This window comes from Rhipicephalus microplus, chromosome 3 (genome assembly GCF_043290135.1).
Source record: "Rhipicephalus microplus isolate Deutch F79 chromosome 3, USDA_Rmic, whole genome shotgun sequence".
In the NCBI taxonomy this organism is placed as follows: Eukaryota; Metazoa; Arthropoda; class Arachnida; order Ixodida; family Ixodidae; genus Rhipicephalus; species Rhipicephalus microplus.
The window spans coordinates 19,827,866-19,846,643 of NC_134702.1; the positions used below are offsets into that span (position 1 = coordinate 19,827,866).

Below are 18,778 nucleotides of genomic sequence, written 5' to 3' on the forward strand. Positions count from 1 at the left end.
CCGACGGCTGATGCCCATCAACGAGAACACATCACTCAACGCGGTCTGTCTGTTCCCCGTTGCCTGCACGGCATGCGAGGCCAAAACGTTCACAGTAAAAGGTGTCATACGTTCATCGCTACGTACGCGCAGCGAGCTTCACAACGACGCAGTCTCGCTACAGGTCGAACACACAAAACGCAACTTCACGGCAAGTCCAAATTCCCGGTCGTCGCGGACAATCTGCAGTTCTCCGCTGCATACCTTGCACTATGCAAATGCCAACGAAGCGCTGTTCACTGTGTCCAAATCTATAATTGTGAACGTGGTTTCATCAGGCGGCCGAGCTGCTTCGTGGGCACCGTCAACCACGAATCCACGTTTCCGCTCCGTCGCTGCAGCGGACAACTCCGATAACTTATCTTCGGCTTTCGCTCGCTCCTCTTCCAAGTCAGATTGCTGCCGATAAATAGTATCTAGACGCACCCGACAGCTGTTTGAAGGCTCCACGGCTGACAGACTTTGCACAGGCTCTGTGACAACTGATGTGGTATCTAGGCCTTCCGTGGTAGCATCGACGGCTTTGCCATGGGAGGCGGAAAGTGTAGCGTCTCGAGAGGTTTTGCGGCATCATGAAGCGTTTCTTGAAATTTGCGACTAGTGTCCGTCGCACCTTTTTAGCGCCAAACTTGTGGCACGTACAGAATTAGCGCTCAGAATTTGACATCGTGAAACTTCTCCGCTGACGCTGAGGCAAAACGGCACGCATGAACGCGCGCCTCAATACCCGGAGCAGACGAAGCCGGGAGTCTCCACCAATAGGGAGGCAAGCTCAAGTCACGTGCGCGAAGCAGCGAATACCCGGAGCATACGAAGCCGGGAGTCTCCACCAATAGGGAGGCAAGCTCAAGTCACGTGCGCGAAGCAGCGAATAGGAAAGCGCTCAGATACTTCTTTTTGCTGCTCATTTTCTAAGCTTCCAATGGTTGTATTGGACCCATTCTGGCGGGAATTTGAAATGAGACCAAGCGGGCCATGCTGGCACACATGAAAGGACAGGGGAAAGTCACAAAAAATGTATGATTTCAACGTCGATTTCAGCTCAGATTTAACTAAAAAGCATTGTATAAAGGGTCTTAGCGGCTAAAATAATGATAATATAGGCATGAAATTCCCGGTATAAGTGCACTAGTACCTGTTGATTTCAAAAACGCAATAAAAAAAACGAGTTTTTTCGAGATTTTTCAATTTCCCCAACCCGCCTTTCGGTCTCCCCAACCCCCCTTAAAGTGCACTGTATAAACAGAAAGAAAACCGCCTGAAACGAGCGATCAAGTTTACACAGGACAAGCGCAAGCTACTGTCTCAATTCTGCTTCGTGTGTGAGCAGCGTGCTCCTTTCGCAAATGGGGCCGTAGCAGCGCTAAGTGACCTTCCTGCTCTCTCAAAAGACGAGTCTGGTAAGTGCAAGTGCGTAAGAGAGACCACGCCCCATGGAGGTGAGGCGGCACTTTCCGCAACGTGAGAGGCGATGAGGAGCAGGCCTAAAGCACGCTCATCGCGCCATCTCGCTATTGATAACAAAAACGCCCAGAGTCTGCAGAGCTCCGAGAGCTGCTAAATTGTATATAGTATATACCAATAACCAGCAATAACAACCAATATGGATAGGATAACTACCAAAATAACTACCAATATGGATAGGATAGTTAAAATAGCGGAGGAGTTTTACAGAGATCTGTACAGTAGCTGGGACAACCACGACCTTAATACCATAAGAATTAGCAGTAACCCAGATGACACCCCACCAGTAATGATAGAAGAAAGCAGAAAAGCTTTGGAGAGCATGCAAAGAGGCAAAGCTGCTGGTGAGGATCAGGTAACATCAGGTCTGCTGAAAGATGGAGGACAGATTGTGTTAGAAAAACTAGCCACCCTGTTTACGAGGTGTCTCCTGACGGGAAGAGTACCAGAGTCTTGGAAGAACGCTAACATCATCTTAATACATAAGAAAGGAGATGACAAGGACTTGAAAAATTTCGGGCCGATAAGCTTACTCTCTGTAGTATACAAGCTATTTACAAAGATAATTGCTAACAGAGTAAAGAAAACATTAGAATTCAATCAACCAAAGGAACGAGCAGGATTTCGAACAGGCTACTCAACAATCGACCACATTCATACTATCAATCAGGTAATAGAGAAATGCTCAGAATATAACCAACCACTATACATAGCCTTCATAGATTACGAGAAGGCGTTTGATTCAGTAGAAATATCAGCCGTCATGCAGACACTGCGGAATCAGGGCGTCGATGAAGTATATATAAACATCCTCGAAGAAATCTACAGGGGATTAACTGCTGCCATAGTGCTTCATAAAGAAAGCAATAGAATACCAATCAAGAAGGGTGTAAGGCAGGGGGACACAATCTCCCCAATGCTATTTACCGCGTGCTTACAGGAGGTTTTCACAAGCCTTGATTGGGAACAGTTGGGGATAAGAGTTAATAGAGAATACCTTAGTGACCTGCGCTTCGCCGATGACATTGCATTGCTGCGTAACTCAGGGGACGAATTGCAACTCATGATTACGGAGTTAGACAAGGAGAGCAGAAAGGTGGGTCTTAAAATGAATCTTCATAAAACGAAAGTAATGCACAACAACCTCGGAAAAGAGCAGCGCTTCGAGATAGGTAATAATGCACTTCAAGTTGTAAAAGACTATGTCTACTTAGGGCAGGTAATAACCGCGGAGCCGAACCACGCGATTGAAGTAACTAGAAGAATAGGAATGGGGTAGAGCACATTTGGCAAGCACTCCCAAATTATGACAGGTAGATTGCCACTATCCCTCAAGAGGAAGGTATATAACAGCTGTACCTTGTCAGTACTTACCTACGGAGCAGAAACCTGGAGACTTACAAAGAGGGTTGATCTTAAATTGAGGACGACGCAGCGAGCAGTGGAAAGAAAAATGATAGGTGTAACCTTAAGAGACAAGAAGAGAGCAGAGTGGATTAGGGGACAAACGGGGGGTTAAGAATATCATAGTTGAAATAAAGAAGAGGAAATGGACATGGGCCGGACATGTAGCACGTAGACAGGATAACTGCTGGTCATTAAGGGTAACAAACTTTATTCTCAGAGAAGGGAAGCGGGTTAGGGGGAGACAGAAGGTTAGGTGGGCAGATGAGATTAAGAAGTTTGCGGGTATAAATTGGCAGCAGCAAGCACAGGACCGGGTTAACTGGCGGAACATGGGAGAGGCCTTTGTCCTGCAGTGGACGTAGTCAGGCTGATGATGATGATGATTATGATGATGATGATGATGATGATAATGATGATATAGTCTATATAAATGGCTTGCCGTTAGCACTCTTGGCTGCACGCGCTCTGTGGCATAGTGGTTAGTGTTGTGCGTCGCTGTTCGTGAAGTCACTGGTTCGACCCCCTATATGTTATAAAATATGTTATAAAGAGGATTTCGTTATATGAAGGTTCGGTACGCAAATTCGGAAAGTAAATGCGTAAATTAAACAAAAGGGGGACTGAAGGCAGAGCTAACCTAAAACACTCAATGTACAGTAAAAAACTGCGTTATTATTGCGATAGCAATCAAATAGAAACTCTCGGCGGGTTTCTGCCGTCACTGCCATGTTCCGTAACAAGTACAAATTCATAACATGCCCCCGCGCATTGGAACTTTCACGAGCAGGTAAAAGCATGCGAGTGCTGCTGAAGCAAAGATCAACTGAGTCGGCCCATCCCTATCGCCTGGAAAGTGCATAAGATAACAATTCTCGCATGTTAGAACTGCCGTTCAATGCTCAAACAAAAAGTAAACCACCCCTCTTGAACAAGCATAAAGACACACAGGGAGGGTGGGGGGTCTCTCGAGTAGCAAGAATGAACTTGGATTTTGAGGGCGATTACGATCGCTGGCACGCTTCCTATCTCGGCGAGTATCAGTGCGGTCTCAACGCGGAGCGACTATGTGTGAAAGGAGCGCTTCTCTCTGAAGCGGCCATATTTGCTCACACCAGCGTTTTGTAGGAGTTCCATGATATCGGACCCAAAAGAGTTGGCTGCCAGCCTTACTACTTATAACATTATAATTTCTTGCTATCGCATTCATTGCATTGCATTCATCACATCGTTGTGTTGCCAGAACTAATTGGCTAACCGCGAAAGCTACCAGCCTGCAAACTCGCGGCGCGGCGCAAGACGGAACAGCGTGATGAGTCGACCCCCAAAGATCTGCCATCACCTGTCTTGGATCGAGAGGTTCCACCAGCGTCTTATCTGACATCCCCTCAATGGTGACAACACGGTTGTCCGAAATTAGGAAAAGTCACAGTTTTGCTGCAAGGACGAAGCAATAAATGCGATAGCAACAACTTCGAATATAGTGCTGAGAACGGCAAGCATATCGAAACATGCAGCACGCTGCTCATGCACAAATGACGCCTGAAAATAAGATACATAGGACGAGAGCGAACTAACATTGTTTATTGCTCGACACAAAATTGAGGCACGAAACGTAATCACATGTACAAATATGAGTGCGAACTAACAGGTGCCCAAATTGTTACTTCACTGTGTTTGAAAAGCGCACTCTTTTCACAAACGGTGCCTGTCCAGTGAGCGGCACCCGGAAAGGCATTCATTCTGGTCAAAGTCGAAGGCGCGCAATTCTCCCCACCACAGGATAAGCACTCGCGCACAAGCATCTACGCCTCCACCTCTCCCCCACCCGCGGGGCAAAGTACGCGTATACATATATATAGATATCCGTTTACATGTTACGGTTAATGACGGCGGCGGCGGCAAAACCCCAGACGAGACTGTACATATAATTGCTATCGCAATAGAAAAAAAAGCAAAGCTGAATATCGTTGGGGGTCACACCATGCGCACGCAGTGAAACTATGCACGCATGCACTGTGTTGAAAACGAAGAGCAAACGACACTAACCTAGACACGAATACCCCGAAAAACTATTCGGGAAAGCGTCCTCCATGCACAGCCCCACATATGACACTAACTAAAAACAAGGCACTGACAACGCGCATAAGTAGTCTTCTTTTTTTATTGGCAGTAGGGAAGGGGGGGGGGGGGGCCACCCACGCATGCGCCCGCGGCGGCGAGAAGGGCGGCAACTACCCGCCTGCCCGGGCATGCCGCCGCCGCTTCGCGCTTTGTCGGCGGCCGGGCAGCCGCGAAAGATGCATGCTCGTACCAAAATGCCAAAATGAGAAAAAATTCCTAGATTGTCCGCGGGAAAAAATCGTTTTATCATGGTTGTCTCTCGCTGTTACTTTGTTACATCGAGGTCGCAAATACATGTGCTTCTATGGAGCAATGACAGAAAATAGAAGAACTTCCATTATTTCGAGGAATTAGTAATATGGGGGTTAGTTAAAATAAGGTTTGTAGTTGGTTTCTTGCAATTTTTTTTTGTGTCGGTAATTTTGGCACGTTATGGGGCGATACTGAAGCTACACGGCTGCTTCAAGTTGCAAGTAATAGATCATGCACTAGACAACGGCAACAGGGCCACCGTTAGGCCCTTCAGAGTCTACGAGCTTTGTGTTCGCTACTGGTGACGGCAGCTGAAAGCCACCAAGACGCGTTGGGCCTGCCGTATGCCTAAAGCTGGGATTGATGGTAAACTTTATTTCTTCAGAAGGTAACTGCGGACGAAGGTAACTGCGGACACCCGCAACGCCCACAAGCTTTGTGTATGGCATTCTAATTCTCGACTATCTGCTTCCACTTTTTGTCTCTCAAATAAATCTTGCCTTGTGTTGAACCACTGCTTTTATTGTTGAGGTAAGTTTTAATTAGTACTTCTTAAAGCTTGCTGTTAATTGGTGGTGTGAGAATCCCGATTTGCGGCCACTTTGTTTTCTTTTTCGCTCTGTACATTTTCGTGGAAAGTTTTCCCCGCGTAATTCTCGCACCCCCCAACTTTGCATCCGTTTTCCGGCAAAAAAAGTGCGAGGATTATGCGAGTAAATACGGTATGCGAGTGCGAGGATTACACGAGTGAATATGGTATGTACATAGACTGTCCACTATTTTAAAGAGTTACAAACAAGGTAACGTTCCTACTGTAACCTCTAATATAGTTCACCAACTACCGCGCCACACCTCTTGCGTGCAACTCATGCCTAGCTCGAAGCAACTGAGCGACTTTTCGTGCTCGGCGTTTCAGATGCTGGCAGCCGCCGCCGCTCGGCTTTACCCAAGGAATAGTGAGGCGAGATTGGCGCCGCCACGTCGGCCACCTTCAGGATGTTGTCTCGCATTTCTTTCTTTCTCGCTACAGCTTCGTTCCACAATTGGACTCAATGAACTGACGAACTGAGTTTCAGCTTCAGATTGTCTGCGACTGGCAATTGTCTGCGACTCATTGCCATTGCTATCGAAACAAGGCGGCCCCCTTTGCTTAGTAAACAGCTGCGGTTTCTGGTAGTGCCGCCTTAGTGTTTTAGACTTTGTAGGCGTATTTTTATGTTCTGAAAATGCATCAAGTTCAGAATTGTATTTACTGCACGTCATTAAATATCCAAGCATGGAATCGCATCGTCAAATCTCGTTGAAGTGAAACGGCAGACGGAAAACTGTTCATCATGGGGAGAATGTTTACGCATAGACTCCAACGAACTGCCGACGAGGAATCAAGAATTTTTCATTGTAACAGAAATTTCACTGAAGCAGCATTCAATGTAGCGGGATTCGACTGCACAACAAAAGTTGAGGAAGGATATGCGGTGCACTTGCCTGATCCATGAGCTTGTCAAGCTCCTCCTCTGCCTGGGACTTGTCCTCGTCTCGGCTGTCTGTGTCTAACGGGATGGACTCGTCGAACTCGGCCAGCTCAGCAGCTGCTTCGGCACGAGCCGTGTGTGCAGCCTGGACGTCCAGCTCTTCCTCTGCCATGCCAAGTGCCTGCAAGGAGCATCAGGCAAGATTGCAAGCAATGCCCAGGGGCCAAGGATTCAATGCACAAGGACAGTTACAGAAAAGATGTAAAGCTTCAAAGCAATGCCCTGAGGCCAAGGATTCAGAGTACAAAGACAGTTACAGAAAAATGTGAAGCTTGGAACCAATTTTCATTTGCCAGCACAGAATATAGCCCTCATGAGATATGATGCATAGAATGGCAACATACACATTCTAGAGCATCATTCTAGAGCATCCTCTGAAAGTGAGAATGTTGAAATTATTGCAGACATCAACATGTTACTGATACTAAGCATAGCAGACATGTTCATGCCAGGCATCCCTGTTACAATGACGCTCAAATTGTAGAGGCCACGTTTACTAGTCCTACATTAGAAATTCTGAAATACCAGTCTAACAAAGGCAGTGTGAATATTTGAAATTTTCAAAGATTCTGTCTCTTGGAAAGACGCAGAACTGGACACTAATTGAAGTTAATTAAAAAAAGACAATAGCTGCACAGACAACTATTCTAACTCGAAGTTAAGTTTCAATCTTTATTATAACACTCCTCATAACAATCAAGCTCAACTATTATGTAAACTATCACTCTCACCACTCCCCTACCACCCCATGGACAAGCATGCTTCAGCAAGCAACACCGTAAGCAGCACATTTTTACCTTTTCAAACTCCACAGAGGAAAACTTCTCGGGTTTCTCCGAATCGGTGGGCCTGTCTTCCCTCACGGCCTCTTCGCCTTTCTCAGCAATAGCCAGGTCAAAGTCGGTGCCAAACAGGTCTTTCAAGGTGTTCTGAAAAAAACGAATAACGACAAAGAGACTCCAACTGCTTCTGTGGCATGACACTTAGGTTAGAAACAAGCGAAATGGCCCGCTACATTCAGTTTCCGATACACCTAGCACTCTGCTAAAATTTGTAGTCACTGTTCATTATAGTCGGCAACAACTTTTTTAGGCATTGAAGCAAATGCTGCAGAGGCAAATCACGTGCATCTTACCGCCAGTGAATGTAGTTTTACAATAGCACCCGTATTTTCAACTTGTTATGTGGAGTTTAGCGTCCCAAAATCATCATATCATTATGAGAGACGCCGTAGTGGAGGGCTCCGGAAATTTCGACCACCTGGGGTTCTTTACATGCACCCAAATCTGAGCACACGGGCCTACATTTCCGCCTCCATCGAAAATGCAGCCGCCGCAGCCGGGATTCGATCCCGTGACCTGCGGATAAGCAGCCGAGTACATTAGCCCCTAGACCACCGCGGCGGGGCCGTATTTTCAACTTAAAATATAAAAAAAGTTCCTCCTTTATTTACTACGTGGAGCCATTTGAGACAAAACACAGCTCACACCAATAAGACAATCGTATTTCTTTTAATTTATTCCTGGTTCACGTTTTTGAACGCGCGAGAAGGTCCCGCCTTTTTACGTGTGCCTCAAATGCTAAGCGGTGTCTGCGTCTTCATGAAATGCTGATTGTATACCCCTGTCGCTTTCCACAGCGTTTCAAGATGCACTCCAAGAGGGACTACTTCACGTGGTGCTACATGTGCAGGAGCTCTGACCCTGTAGCTTTACCTTGAGTGCCAAGAAAAGTTGTCACCGACTATAGCAACGAATACTTGTTAGCACAAGCTCGCTAACCCACACGAAAGTGGAACGCAATGCGACAAGCACAGCCCATCTTATCAACCTCTACGCACTGATAAAAGCATGCGGCCCAAGTAATACCCCGAACTCGAGAACAGTAAAACAAGACCAACTGCGGAACGCAATGCGACAAGCACAGCCCATCCTATCAATCTCTACGCACTAATAAAAGCATGCGGCCCAAGTAATACCCCGAACTCGAGAACAGTAAAACAAGACCAACTGCGTATAAATAAGGGGGGACGCGGCTTTGGAAAGCAGAGAACAAAACACTCGACCTTTGAAAAACACATTTTTTTGTTGTATGTCTTATAAACTACCTATTCTGTAATTATCAGCACCTAATTGAACCGCAAAGTGAAGAGAAAAAAAGTTACAGTCGATGCTGCGCCGGCGTCCAAAATGCACAACAAATGCCAAAATCCACACTTCGCGCGCGCCATTCCCAGACCACGCTGTCATCTCGCGCCATCTTGGTTTTGTTTTGAGTGTGAATTCTTCCTTTCTCATTTTCCATCCTGCAAAATGGCGACAGCGGCCTGGTTGGGATGCTATTGGCGTTTTCCCGCAAGACAATGCGGAGCGCTGACTGGCTACAGCAGCGCATTTGTATCTTGCGGAAGAAAGCGTAACCCCTATTGGCTGCTGTGCAGCTGCGTGGGCGGCCCTTCAATGGCAAACACAGAGCTTCTTCAAAAAGCAACAATCATAATGTGCAGGTTTTGCGATCCTCATAAAGGTGCTCATAAAATTGCAGCACAGCTTCTAACACAGGTGCCGACAAGTTATAAAAAAGCCCCGAAGTCGGTTCCCAATTTTCTTGCAGGTTCTGCATGTTAACAGCACCAAGAATCTCGACAGTTAGAATGACACTACAAAAAAAATTACCACTTCCTGGTGTGTGAAAATTTGCAAATAGAAAAATACTTGCAGAAACCAAATATGTCTATTTTGAAAACTGAATTTTTTTTTTTGTCACTTTTTGGTCCCTCAATAACTCTGGCAGTAAAAAACACAGCTTTATAAAACTTCACAGTTGCTCTAGTTGTAGTGTAGGGAGCATGCTCTGAAAGATTTATCCAGATATCCTAAAAAAAAACAAAGAAGTGGAGCATTTTTATGAAGGTGAAACTTTGAAAGCCGTTTTCTCCTAAGTGTGTTTTGAGGACATAGTGTTGCTTGTGAAAAGCGTAGAGTGGCAGTGCCTGAACAAATTTTGATGCTGCTTGTTTTGTTTTTTTAATCCTTGAAAATTTGTTGACAGGATGGCATTATTCTTTACCTTGCTTAGGGCTTAGTTTTTTGCTTTTGCATCTGATAATTAGTGCACGAGGAGTTCTGATGCAATACATGAAGCTCATGGGGATGTTATTTGTAAAGAAAACTGAAACAATTAGGCAATTTCAGGTAATGTCATCCAGTGTAGTGTTGTTTTGAGTAAAGATCAAAACCACTTGGACCTTCATGGCATGTTTTATTACAATGCTAGGCTTTCCACCAGCAGACTATGTCCTCAGATTATGTAACAGAGTAATTTGATGAGATATGACAATAAAACTTCATATATAAAGCTATTCACACACTTTTCAGGAGGGTTTGCACAGAATATTTGGCTGAAAATTCAACAAGTTTTCAAGGATTTTTAGGCTGCAAACAGGACAAATTCAAGGAGTCTTAGCGTTATTTTATTTTTGCACATGGCTCAAAAAAAGAGCTGTGCTTTCGCACTTATTTCTTTTACGAGAGTAGCTATTTCAGCCTCTTTTTCATTAGCTGTACAACAAAAACTGCTGGCCTTGACAAGAGAAGTCATGTAATTTCTTGCTTCGACGTCTTCCAAAAAGTGATCCGCTGACTCCAGCAAGCAATTCACAGTTTTTTTGGAGCTTTGGCTTCCTCTCTTGCATGTTCTTTAGCTCAAGCTGGAGTTTTCTTTTCAAGGTTACCTGCTGTACCCCTGCTTGTTTCTTCTGTTCTTCGCACACTTTGCAGTGTGCGCTTGCTCACTGATCACTTCAGTTCTTTCAACAGCGTAACGTTAAGCAGCCCACCGTGGCTTTTCACAGCTTTGCAGATGACTTGAGAGATATACGAGAGCTCTGCCATGTTTCCAACTGCAACTTGCTGACACCTTGTCCTACTGAAGCCTATGCTAACCAAGAGAAGGACCTTCAGCACTTCCCATGATATTGAGAATGCGGGTCACGCTTTATTAGTGGACAAAGAGAACGTCAAGGCGTTCACGGTCTCTTAGAGAGTTCTGCAGTTCATGCTGTTTTTCTTGGCAAAATGAAATTATTGTGCACACAATATCTCTTGTGCTCATAAAAAAAGCTTGCTATCAATTAACCTGTTAAAAACAACTTTCAGCTTCCCAAGGCACATTTCTCCACTTTAGCTTCCCGAGGCACATTTCTGTCTTCGACATCTCTGTGGGGTCGAAACATGACAACCCTCGAATGAGCGGGTATAAGAGTACTTCTGTCCATGATTTTCAGGATCATATTGAAAATAAATTTCTGACACTCGCTTCTCAACTGAAAACACATTTGTGACTCACTTTCCTGCTCTTCAGGAACTTTTCAGCCGCATGTCCAACATATCCACCTTCTCAAGCGATGTGTAAATGACAGCATTGTTAACATCTATTCGCAAGATTTTTGTAATGCTCGTAGCTTCTGTGAATACCGAGCGCTTCACAAACCTAGCATGACGCTCCTTAAGGGGAGATGCGGGTCGAAAAACGGCGATTTTTTTCGAAAAAGTCAATTTTGTGTTTTGTTTTGTATCCCTCCAAGCCTTCTGCTTAATATATTGAAAAATAAAAGCTGAGAATCAACTAGAAGTTATCGAAAAATACAATTAAAGCACTCGCGGTAGCTCGCGAAAGTGCGAAATTACCCGATTTTCGCGCGCGCGGCACTTCGCCCTGTCGCATCGCCGCCTCTTGAAATTTCGCGGGCATGTAGGCCTAACCCTCACTTCCAAAAGCCCACTTCGGCAGCGTGGCATTCTCGCTGAAAATACAACAAAAAAAAGCATTTCCCCACTGCATTCCAGCGTGGTGTGCGGGCCTTTCTAGTCACGTGGCATGATTGGAGCGCTGCCATTGGTTTAGAGCATTCCGGCACGCATCCGTGCGCGAGCGCTCTTTCTTCGTTCTCCTGCTTTTGCCGAGACGAGACGGCAGAAACAACCGCCAGAGTTACTTTTTCTCTGCCATGGTGCCGATGGATTCCGGCGAAAAACGTGACTTTCGTTCACGTAAGTTTATGACGAGGCACCAGTTCAAAGGGAGGCGCACCAAACGCAAGCGGAGAGCTCCGGCAACGGGAGGTTCGTCTGCTGCTAGGCCTAGCCCCGGCAACGACGAAGCACCCGATTTGGATTCTCCGACCTTTATCCATAGCGTCGATGATTTCGTCAGTGCTTCAGAGAGAAAAATGGAGATGGTCAACGACGAAAGTGAGCATCAAGGTGAGAGCGGCAGAGCATTTATTTGCGAGATGGACTTGATGCAGAACCTCGTCAGTGGCGCAGTATGCCCAAACTGCGGACGGTGCGAGTTGTCTGTTCGAGAATTGGCAGATAAACGAAAAGGACTGGCATTGCTTTTAGAACTTTATTGCCGAAATGACGCATGTGCTACAACTGTCGTTTCATCAACGTACACGCCAAGCCGCGTGTCTGCGTCATGCAGTGAAAGGGAGGATACATCCGCCAGCGGCAGCGCACGGGACAGCTTCGCCGTGAATGTAAAATCAGTGGTCGCAGCGCGTGCGATAGGCGTTGGACACAATCAGCTTGCGCGGTTTTGCGTGATCCTTGGCGTTACAAAACCAGTGCATCATAAGACATTCACGGCCATTGCCAAAAAAGTGCACGCAGCCGCCATGAAAGCCGTCGCTGAAAACCTCGCACGAGCAAGACAGCTGACTGCCGACGACGGCGGATCGTCAGATGTAGCCGTTATGTTCGACGGAACATGGCAAAAAAGAGGCCACAAAAGCCATAATGGTGTGGGTACGGCCATTTCCCTTGCCACAGGGCTGTGTTTAGACTTTGAGGTGTTGTCGAACTATTGCCTCAGCTGCAGCAGGCACAAGGTACTGGAGGATAGAGAAGAAAAAATTTGGCAAGCATTTCACACACCCGTGTGTGAAAAAAACAACCTGTTCAGCACATGCAATGGAAACCGAGGCTGCAGTACGTATATGGAAAAGAACGGACTCCTACAGCACACCTTTGCAGTTCACAACGTTCCTTTCTGATGGGGACAGCAAAGCATATACTGCTGTGTCAGAACTGAATCTCTATGAAGGTGTTCCTGTGCTAAAGGAGGACTGCACTAATCATGTCGCCAAAAGACTTGGAACAGCTTTCCGAAAATTGAAGATGCCAAGAGGGCAGAAGCTGAAGGATGCAACAATTCACAAGCTGCAGTGCTGTTTTCAAGTCGCAATCACAAGTAACAGAGGCAGTGTTCGAAACATGTATTCTGCTGTCTGGGCATCCTACTTCCACTCTTGCTCCAGAGATGGTGCCAGCAGTCACAAGTTTTGCCCAGACGGTGACACGTCTTGGTGCAAGCACAAGCGAGCACAAGCACTGGGTGAGCCAGCACCACCCCACACTCCCATCCTCACACCTTCCCAAGGCAAGGCAATGCTGCCAGTCTACAAAAGGCTGACAGAATAAAAGCTGCTTCAGCGTTGCGTGAAAGGACAGACACAGAACGCAGCTGAATCGCTCAAGGGCAAAATATGGCTGTTATGCCCAAAAACAAAATTTGCCACAAGAACCGTGGTTGAAACAGCGACAGCGATCGCTGTCCTTTGGTTCAACCGAGGGCACTCTGGGTTTGAAGAGGTGCTTCAGGAACTTGGAGTTCTCCTGTCGAAGGAATTGCTTTCTTTAGGCAAGGATGCCAACAAGAGGCGCATTTCCAGCATGACGGCAAAGGTCACAGCTGAAGCAAGGGCCCATCGCCGCAGTGCCGCGAAAAAATCCCGCCTGGACGAGGCAGCTCGCAGGGACTGTGAGGGCCCAACATATGGCGCTGGATCCTTCTAAAACTGTGAACTCTTTCCCAGAAAGCCTTGGTGACATTCTATGTGAATTTCGTGCAGATCGGTTGAAGAGTATAGAATTAAACATGTTTTTCAACTTTCAAACCTGTTTTTCTCAGTTCCTTGTTTTTTGGCATTTTTATAGTTTGTGCACTAAAATTTGTACGCTTTATGAAGTCGGATTGCAACGAAACTTGGCATGCTTAATGTTTAACATGTCCTGAATTCAAATAAGCCATTTTTAGAGGTCTCCAAAGCATGATCAGCTAGATATTTTCAAAAGCTTGTTCTTTGAGCATGGTGAAACTGAAACTCGGCATTAGAATTTTTTTCTAGGCCAGCACACATATGTTACACAATGTTTCTTTGCTTTATTGAATACCTCAATTCATTAAGAGGAACATTTGCTATTTTTTAGAGCTTTCTTGTGCTTAATATTGCTGCCTAAGCTTGCACAAAAATGGATTGTTTTTACAAATGCATTGTCTACAAAAAATTACCTAAATGAGCTATCAAGAAAATCAAAGCATATTTGAACAGAGGAGCTCAAACTCTATAAACAGTGAAAGTTTCATTGAGCTGTCACTAATATTTGAAGAAAAAAATTTTCGCGGAGCATCTCCCCTTAAGGGGAGATGCGAGTCGAAAAATTACGTTTTTAGCGAAATTTCTTGTATTTCTTATTTTTATTGCATTGTAATCTTCAAACCTTCTTCTTTCATCTGTGAAAATTTCAAAACTAAATTCGAACCGCAAAATGCAAAAAAAATGTGTATGAAGGCATCGCGGTGGCTCAGAATTTCATGAATTCGCGCCGATATTGGCCATCTTTGACAGCGCGCTGCTCCCCGTCGCAGTGCCGCCCGCCATCGCGATCGGTTGGGAAAGTTGCATCCGGCCTTCTTCTTACAGCTCCGACGACCGCCAGTTTTGTACGTGGGCAAAAAAAAATAAAAAACGAGGCCTTTTTATCACGCGGTTTGAGCGGTTTGAAACGCGAGGCACCCTAAGCCGCATCGCCATTGGCTACCGAGTCATTGTCAGCTGTGTTGGTGGCGGCCATCGGCATTTGGCCCGTCTGCTTTTCTGCGCGTCTACGCATATTTCCGCGATGAAAGCCCGAAAAAGTGCAACGTGAGACCGCAGAAGTTTCAAACGAAGCACAAGTTCAAGGGAAGGCGGCGTAAAGCGCCCCGAACGACGGCAACGAACGAGAACGCGCCTAAGTGTGCTAGGCCTGACGGTGGCATCGACGAGTGCGCGAGCGACAGTGGCTGCGATGAAGGGATTGACGCTGCGCTTTCTTTCGTCAGTGCTTCAGAAAAGAAGCTCGGCTTCTTCGAAAAAGACGAAAGACAGCGCGATGAGGTTTGTGCAACGACAGTTTTGTGCGACACCCTCTTGCTGACGGCACTTGTGGCAGGTGCGGCATGCCCTGCTTGCGGTATTCAAAAACATGCCGTTCGGGAGCCGGCAGAAAAGCGCAAGGGACTTTCGTCGCTCCTCGAACTTCATTGCGAAAACAGCGAATGCTCAGCGACTGTTCTTTCCTGCTCCTATACGTCACTGCGTGTTACGGCGGACGGCAGCAGCCGAGTGAGCCAACGGTACGACAGTGGGAGCTCCCGAGATAGTTTCGCTGTAAATGTGAAGGCGGTGGTGGCTGCACGCGCTAACGGCATTGGGCATGAGCAATTGTCGAGAATTTGCTCCATTATTGGACTCCCAAAGCCAATGCACCACCGAGGATTTTTTTTCGATAGCAAAGAAGGTGCACACCGCTGCCATGGCAGCTGTGAGTGAAAACTTGCGCCGATCCAGAGAGTTGACGAAAGAAGTAGCAGGCGAAACTGATGTGGCTGTTATGTTCGACGCCACTTGGCAGAAGAGGGGCCACAAAAGCCACAACGGGATTGGCGCAGTTATCTCCTTAGATACTGGCCTCTGCTTAGACTTCGAGGTCATATCAAATTACTGCCTGACATGCAGTAGGCACAAGGATATGGGCCCAGACGAGGAAGTGTGGCAGGCATTCCATGGACCAGTCAGTGAAAAAAATGCAGACTGTTCCTCCCATGCCATGGAAACGGAGGCTGCAATGCGCATTTGGCAGAGAACATTGACTTATGACACCCCACTGCATTTCATGTCATGACATTCTTGAGTGACGGTGACAGCAAAGCATATAGTGCAGTGGCAGAGTCAAAAGTCTATGGTGCTGTCAATATAGAAAAAGAAGACTGCACTAATCATGTGGCCAAGAGACTTGGCACCACGCTACGGAAGCTGCATGTGCCATTACCATGAGGGCAGAAAATGAAAGAGCCAGCCATTCAGAAGCTCCAAACATACTATCAGATTGCCATAACAAGCAACAGGGAGAGTGTACGGGATATGTACACTGCAGTATGGGCTTCGTACTTCCACTCATGCTCTACTGACATTGCTGGCAGCCACAAGTTTTGCCCTGCAGGAACAGAGTCGTGGTGCAAACATCAACGCGCTGAAGCACTTGGTGAACTTGCACCATGCCACACACCTCTCCTGACAAAAGCACAGGGATTGGCTGTTTTGCTCATTTATAAGCGGCTAACGGATGAGAATCTCCTTGCTCGATGCATCAAAGGGAAAACCCAGAACGCATCAGAATCCCTGAACAGCAAAATTTGGCTACTTTGCCCCAAGACTAAGTTTGTCTCCCAAACGGTTGTCGAGACTGCCACAGCTATGGCAATCCTGTGGTTCAACAAGGGTCATGCTACTTTCGAGCACATCCTGAAAGAGCTCAACATACTGCCATCTAGAGATCTAGTTACTTTCAGTGATTCCCGCGATGCGAGGCGCATCAAGAGAATGTCCGAGCGTCCGACAGCAGAAGCAAGGGCCCACCGTCGTCGTGGAGTGAAAAGGGCACGGCTAAAAGAGAGTACTCGCAAGGACCGTGAGGGAACAACCTATGCTGCAGGACAGTTCTAGTAACTTGCAGTGCTTTTCAAAGTTCTATTGAACATTATGGCCAAAGATTATGCATTTCTAACAACTCTGTGATAAAAAAAAAAGGTTTCAAACTTTCAAATGCGTTTTTCTCCTTTTGCAGTTTTGTGTGATCTGTGCTTCTTATACACGCTAGTTCGTATACTTAGAATTGTCATACCTCTATGAAATTTTGCACATAGCATGATGAAGGCCCATAGAGTGCAAGTATCTATTCAGATTGTCAGTGCTGCTTGATTATGTTTTTCAAAATTTACATAACATTGAAAGCCCTTGGCAACTAGAGCCATAGTAAATTTTTCTATTTTATTATTGTATTTCACCTTTTTACACACAAAATTTATATAGTTTTTCGCACTCTACAGTTCCAAAGGATCATAGTCAGCTATATCTGCATGCTTTATCTCAAATTTTTATAGGTCAGAATTGTTGCATAACAAATGGCCATAATTTTGCAGTATCTGCCCTGCAGAAAGAAAACCAAGCAATCTACATGAAAATAAATGACATATTTGAAAAGAGGAGAAAAAACTCTATTAGCATGCCAATTTGTGTTAAATTCAGACTCTTATTAAAGAAAATCGTTTTTCGAGTAGCATCTCCCCTTAAGGGGGGAGGCTACCCTGGAAACCGAACTTTCTTATTTTTTAAGATATCTGGATGAAACTTTCAGGGGTTGTTCACTACAATAAAACTAGCACAACTGCTAAGTTTCACGAAGCTGTGTTTCTTAGTTCCTGAGTTATTGAGGTTTAACTGGGTGCTTCACATGGGTGCCTGAGGAAGAGTCGTGAGAAATTCCAGGACATAGTAGAAAGCTGAAATTCATTGTGGTCAATCCTTGATAGCTATCCCAGGGCGCTACAAAGCCGTTTTTTTTAATTCCCCCCCCCCCCCCCCGCCAAAAATTTTCACGCAACTTTGAATTTGATGTAACCAGTAATGACCAGATTCATCAAAAATTAATTGTTTATTATAAATTAACAGCACCAATTTTCAAAAAAAGGAGCTTGTTACGCCCTTGCAAGGTCATTCAGGAACAGAATAAAAAAACGGCACACAAATCTGATGAACGGTTTTCGAGTTCTTGCTTTCCTCAGCACCACAACTAGCAAAAAAATCCGTTCTGAGAAAACAGGCCGAGAAAGTTCAAAACAAGTGTTTTCTTCAAAAAGCTCCAGCACAGTAGCTAGAAGTGTCCTGGCGCACTCTTTTCTTCTTTTGCCTGGCCTCCATCTTCTCTTGGTGTCTTTTAGAATTCTTTTTTAGGCGTAAAGCGTCTTTTTCACGAGCTCGCTGGATGGCCAGATGACCTGGTTGAAGTCCAATGGAGTCCGATATCACTTGGGTTGCTTTGCAGCAGCCGGCATTGTAGCGCAGCACTGCTTCATGCAGTGCTGTTTTTACCGCGATCAAGGATGAGTGTTGTTCCTTCGGCATCAGAGACCACAGAATGGAGTGGAATGATTCTGATGCATTTTGCGTCTTCGCTCCCAGGCAGCGCTGAAGAAGCGACTTTTGTGACAGTCTTTCGTAGATGGGCAGCATAGCTGCAGCGACATAGTCCGGTAGACTGTGTTTATGTTTTGGCTGTGGCTCACGCTTTGCCTCTGCAGTTCTATGGCGGCACCACGATTGAGCTCCCTCTGGGCAAAGTTCATGGTGAGGGTCCTGGTCAGTCGATGTGACGTGGTGATATGTTGCCATCACTGCACGCTGCATGGCTGTTAGGTCAGTTGAATTGTTTCTCAGGGCCCAACCATAATATCCTGTCAGCTTTTCAATGAGGGCTTTAGTCAGCTTCCCCTTCCCACTCAGTGGCTTATCACTTTTCTGCACAATGTTTCGAAGAGCACTTCCAATCCTTTTCTGAACATGGTTCAGACATTCTTCTCTTACAATTGGCACTAGCCCGTACACATTCTCTTCTTTGAGGGCAGCGAAGGTATGGCTGTCTCCGTCGGACACAAGAGTGGTGTACCGCAGGCCATGCTTGGATACAGACCGCCCAAAGAGAGTCAAGCCTGCCTCCACTTCCATGCTTCCCGATTTTGCGTCTGTGTTTTTCTGGCAAATGTGGTGCTTCTGCCAGCTTTCGTATGCTGCATCTCCA

The 18,778-nt window shown here is 46.0% G+C and overlaps 1 protein-coding gene and 1 pseudogene across 6 annotated transcripts in view; one reads left to right on the forward strand and one right to left on the reverse strand.

Annotated features, from left to right (window-relative positions):
* Nucleotides 1–18,778, reverse strand: part of dom (domino helicase) — a 182,152-nt gene that overhangs the window by 61,955 nt on the left and 101,419 nt on the right. For all 6 annotated transcript variants that reach the window (XM_075889020.1, XM_075889019.1, XM_075889017.1 and 3 more), the window contains exons 24-25: nt 7,613–7,744; nt 6,769–6,936 (exon numbers count right to left, since the gene is read on the reverse strand). In XM_075889020.1, coding sequence (XP_075745135.1) covers nt 6,769–6,936; nt 7,613–7,744 — 300 coding nt within the window. The remainder of the gene's footprint in view (nt 1–6,768; nt 6,937–7,612; nt 7,745–18,778) is intronic.
* On the forward strand, nt 12,658–13,675 carry LOC142802623 (uncharacterized; annotated as a pseudogene).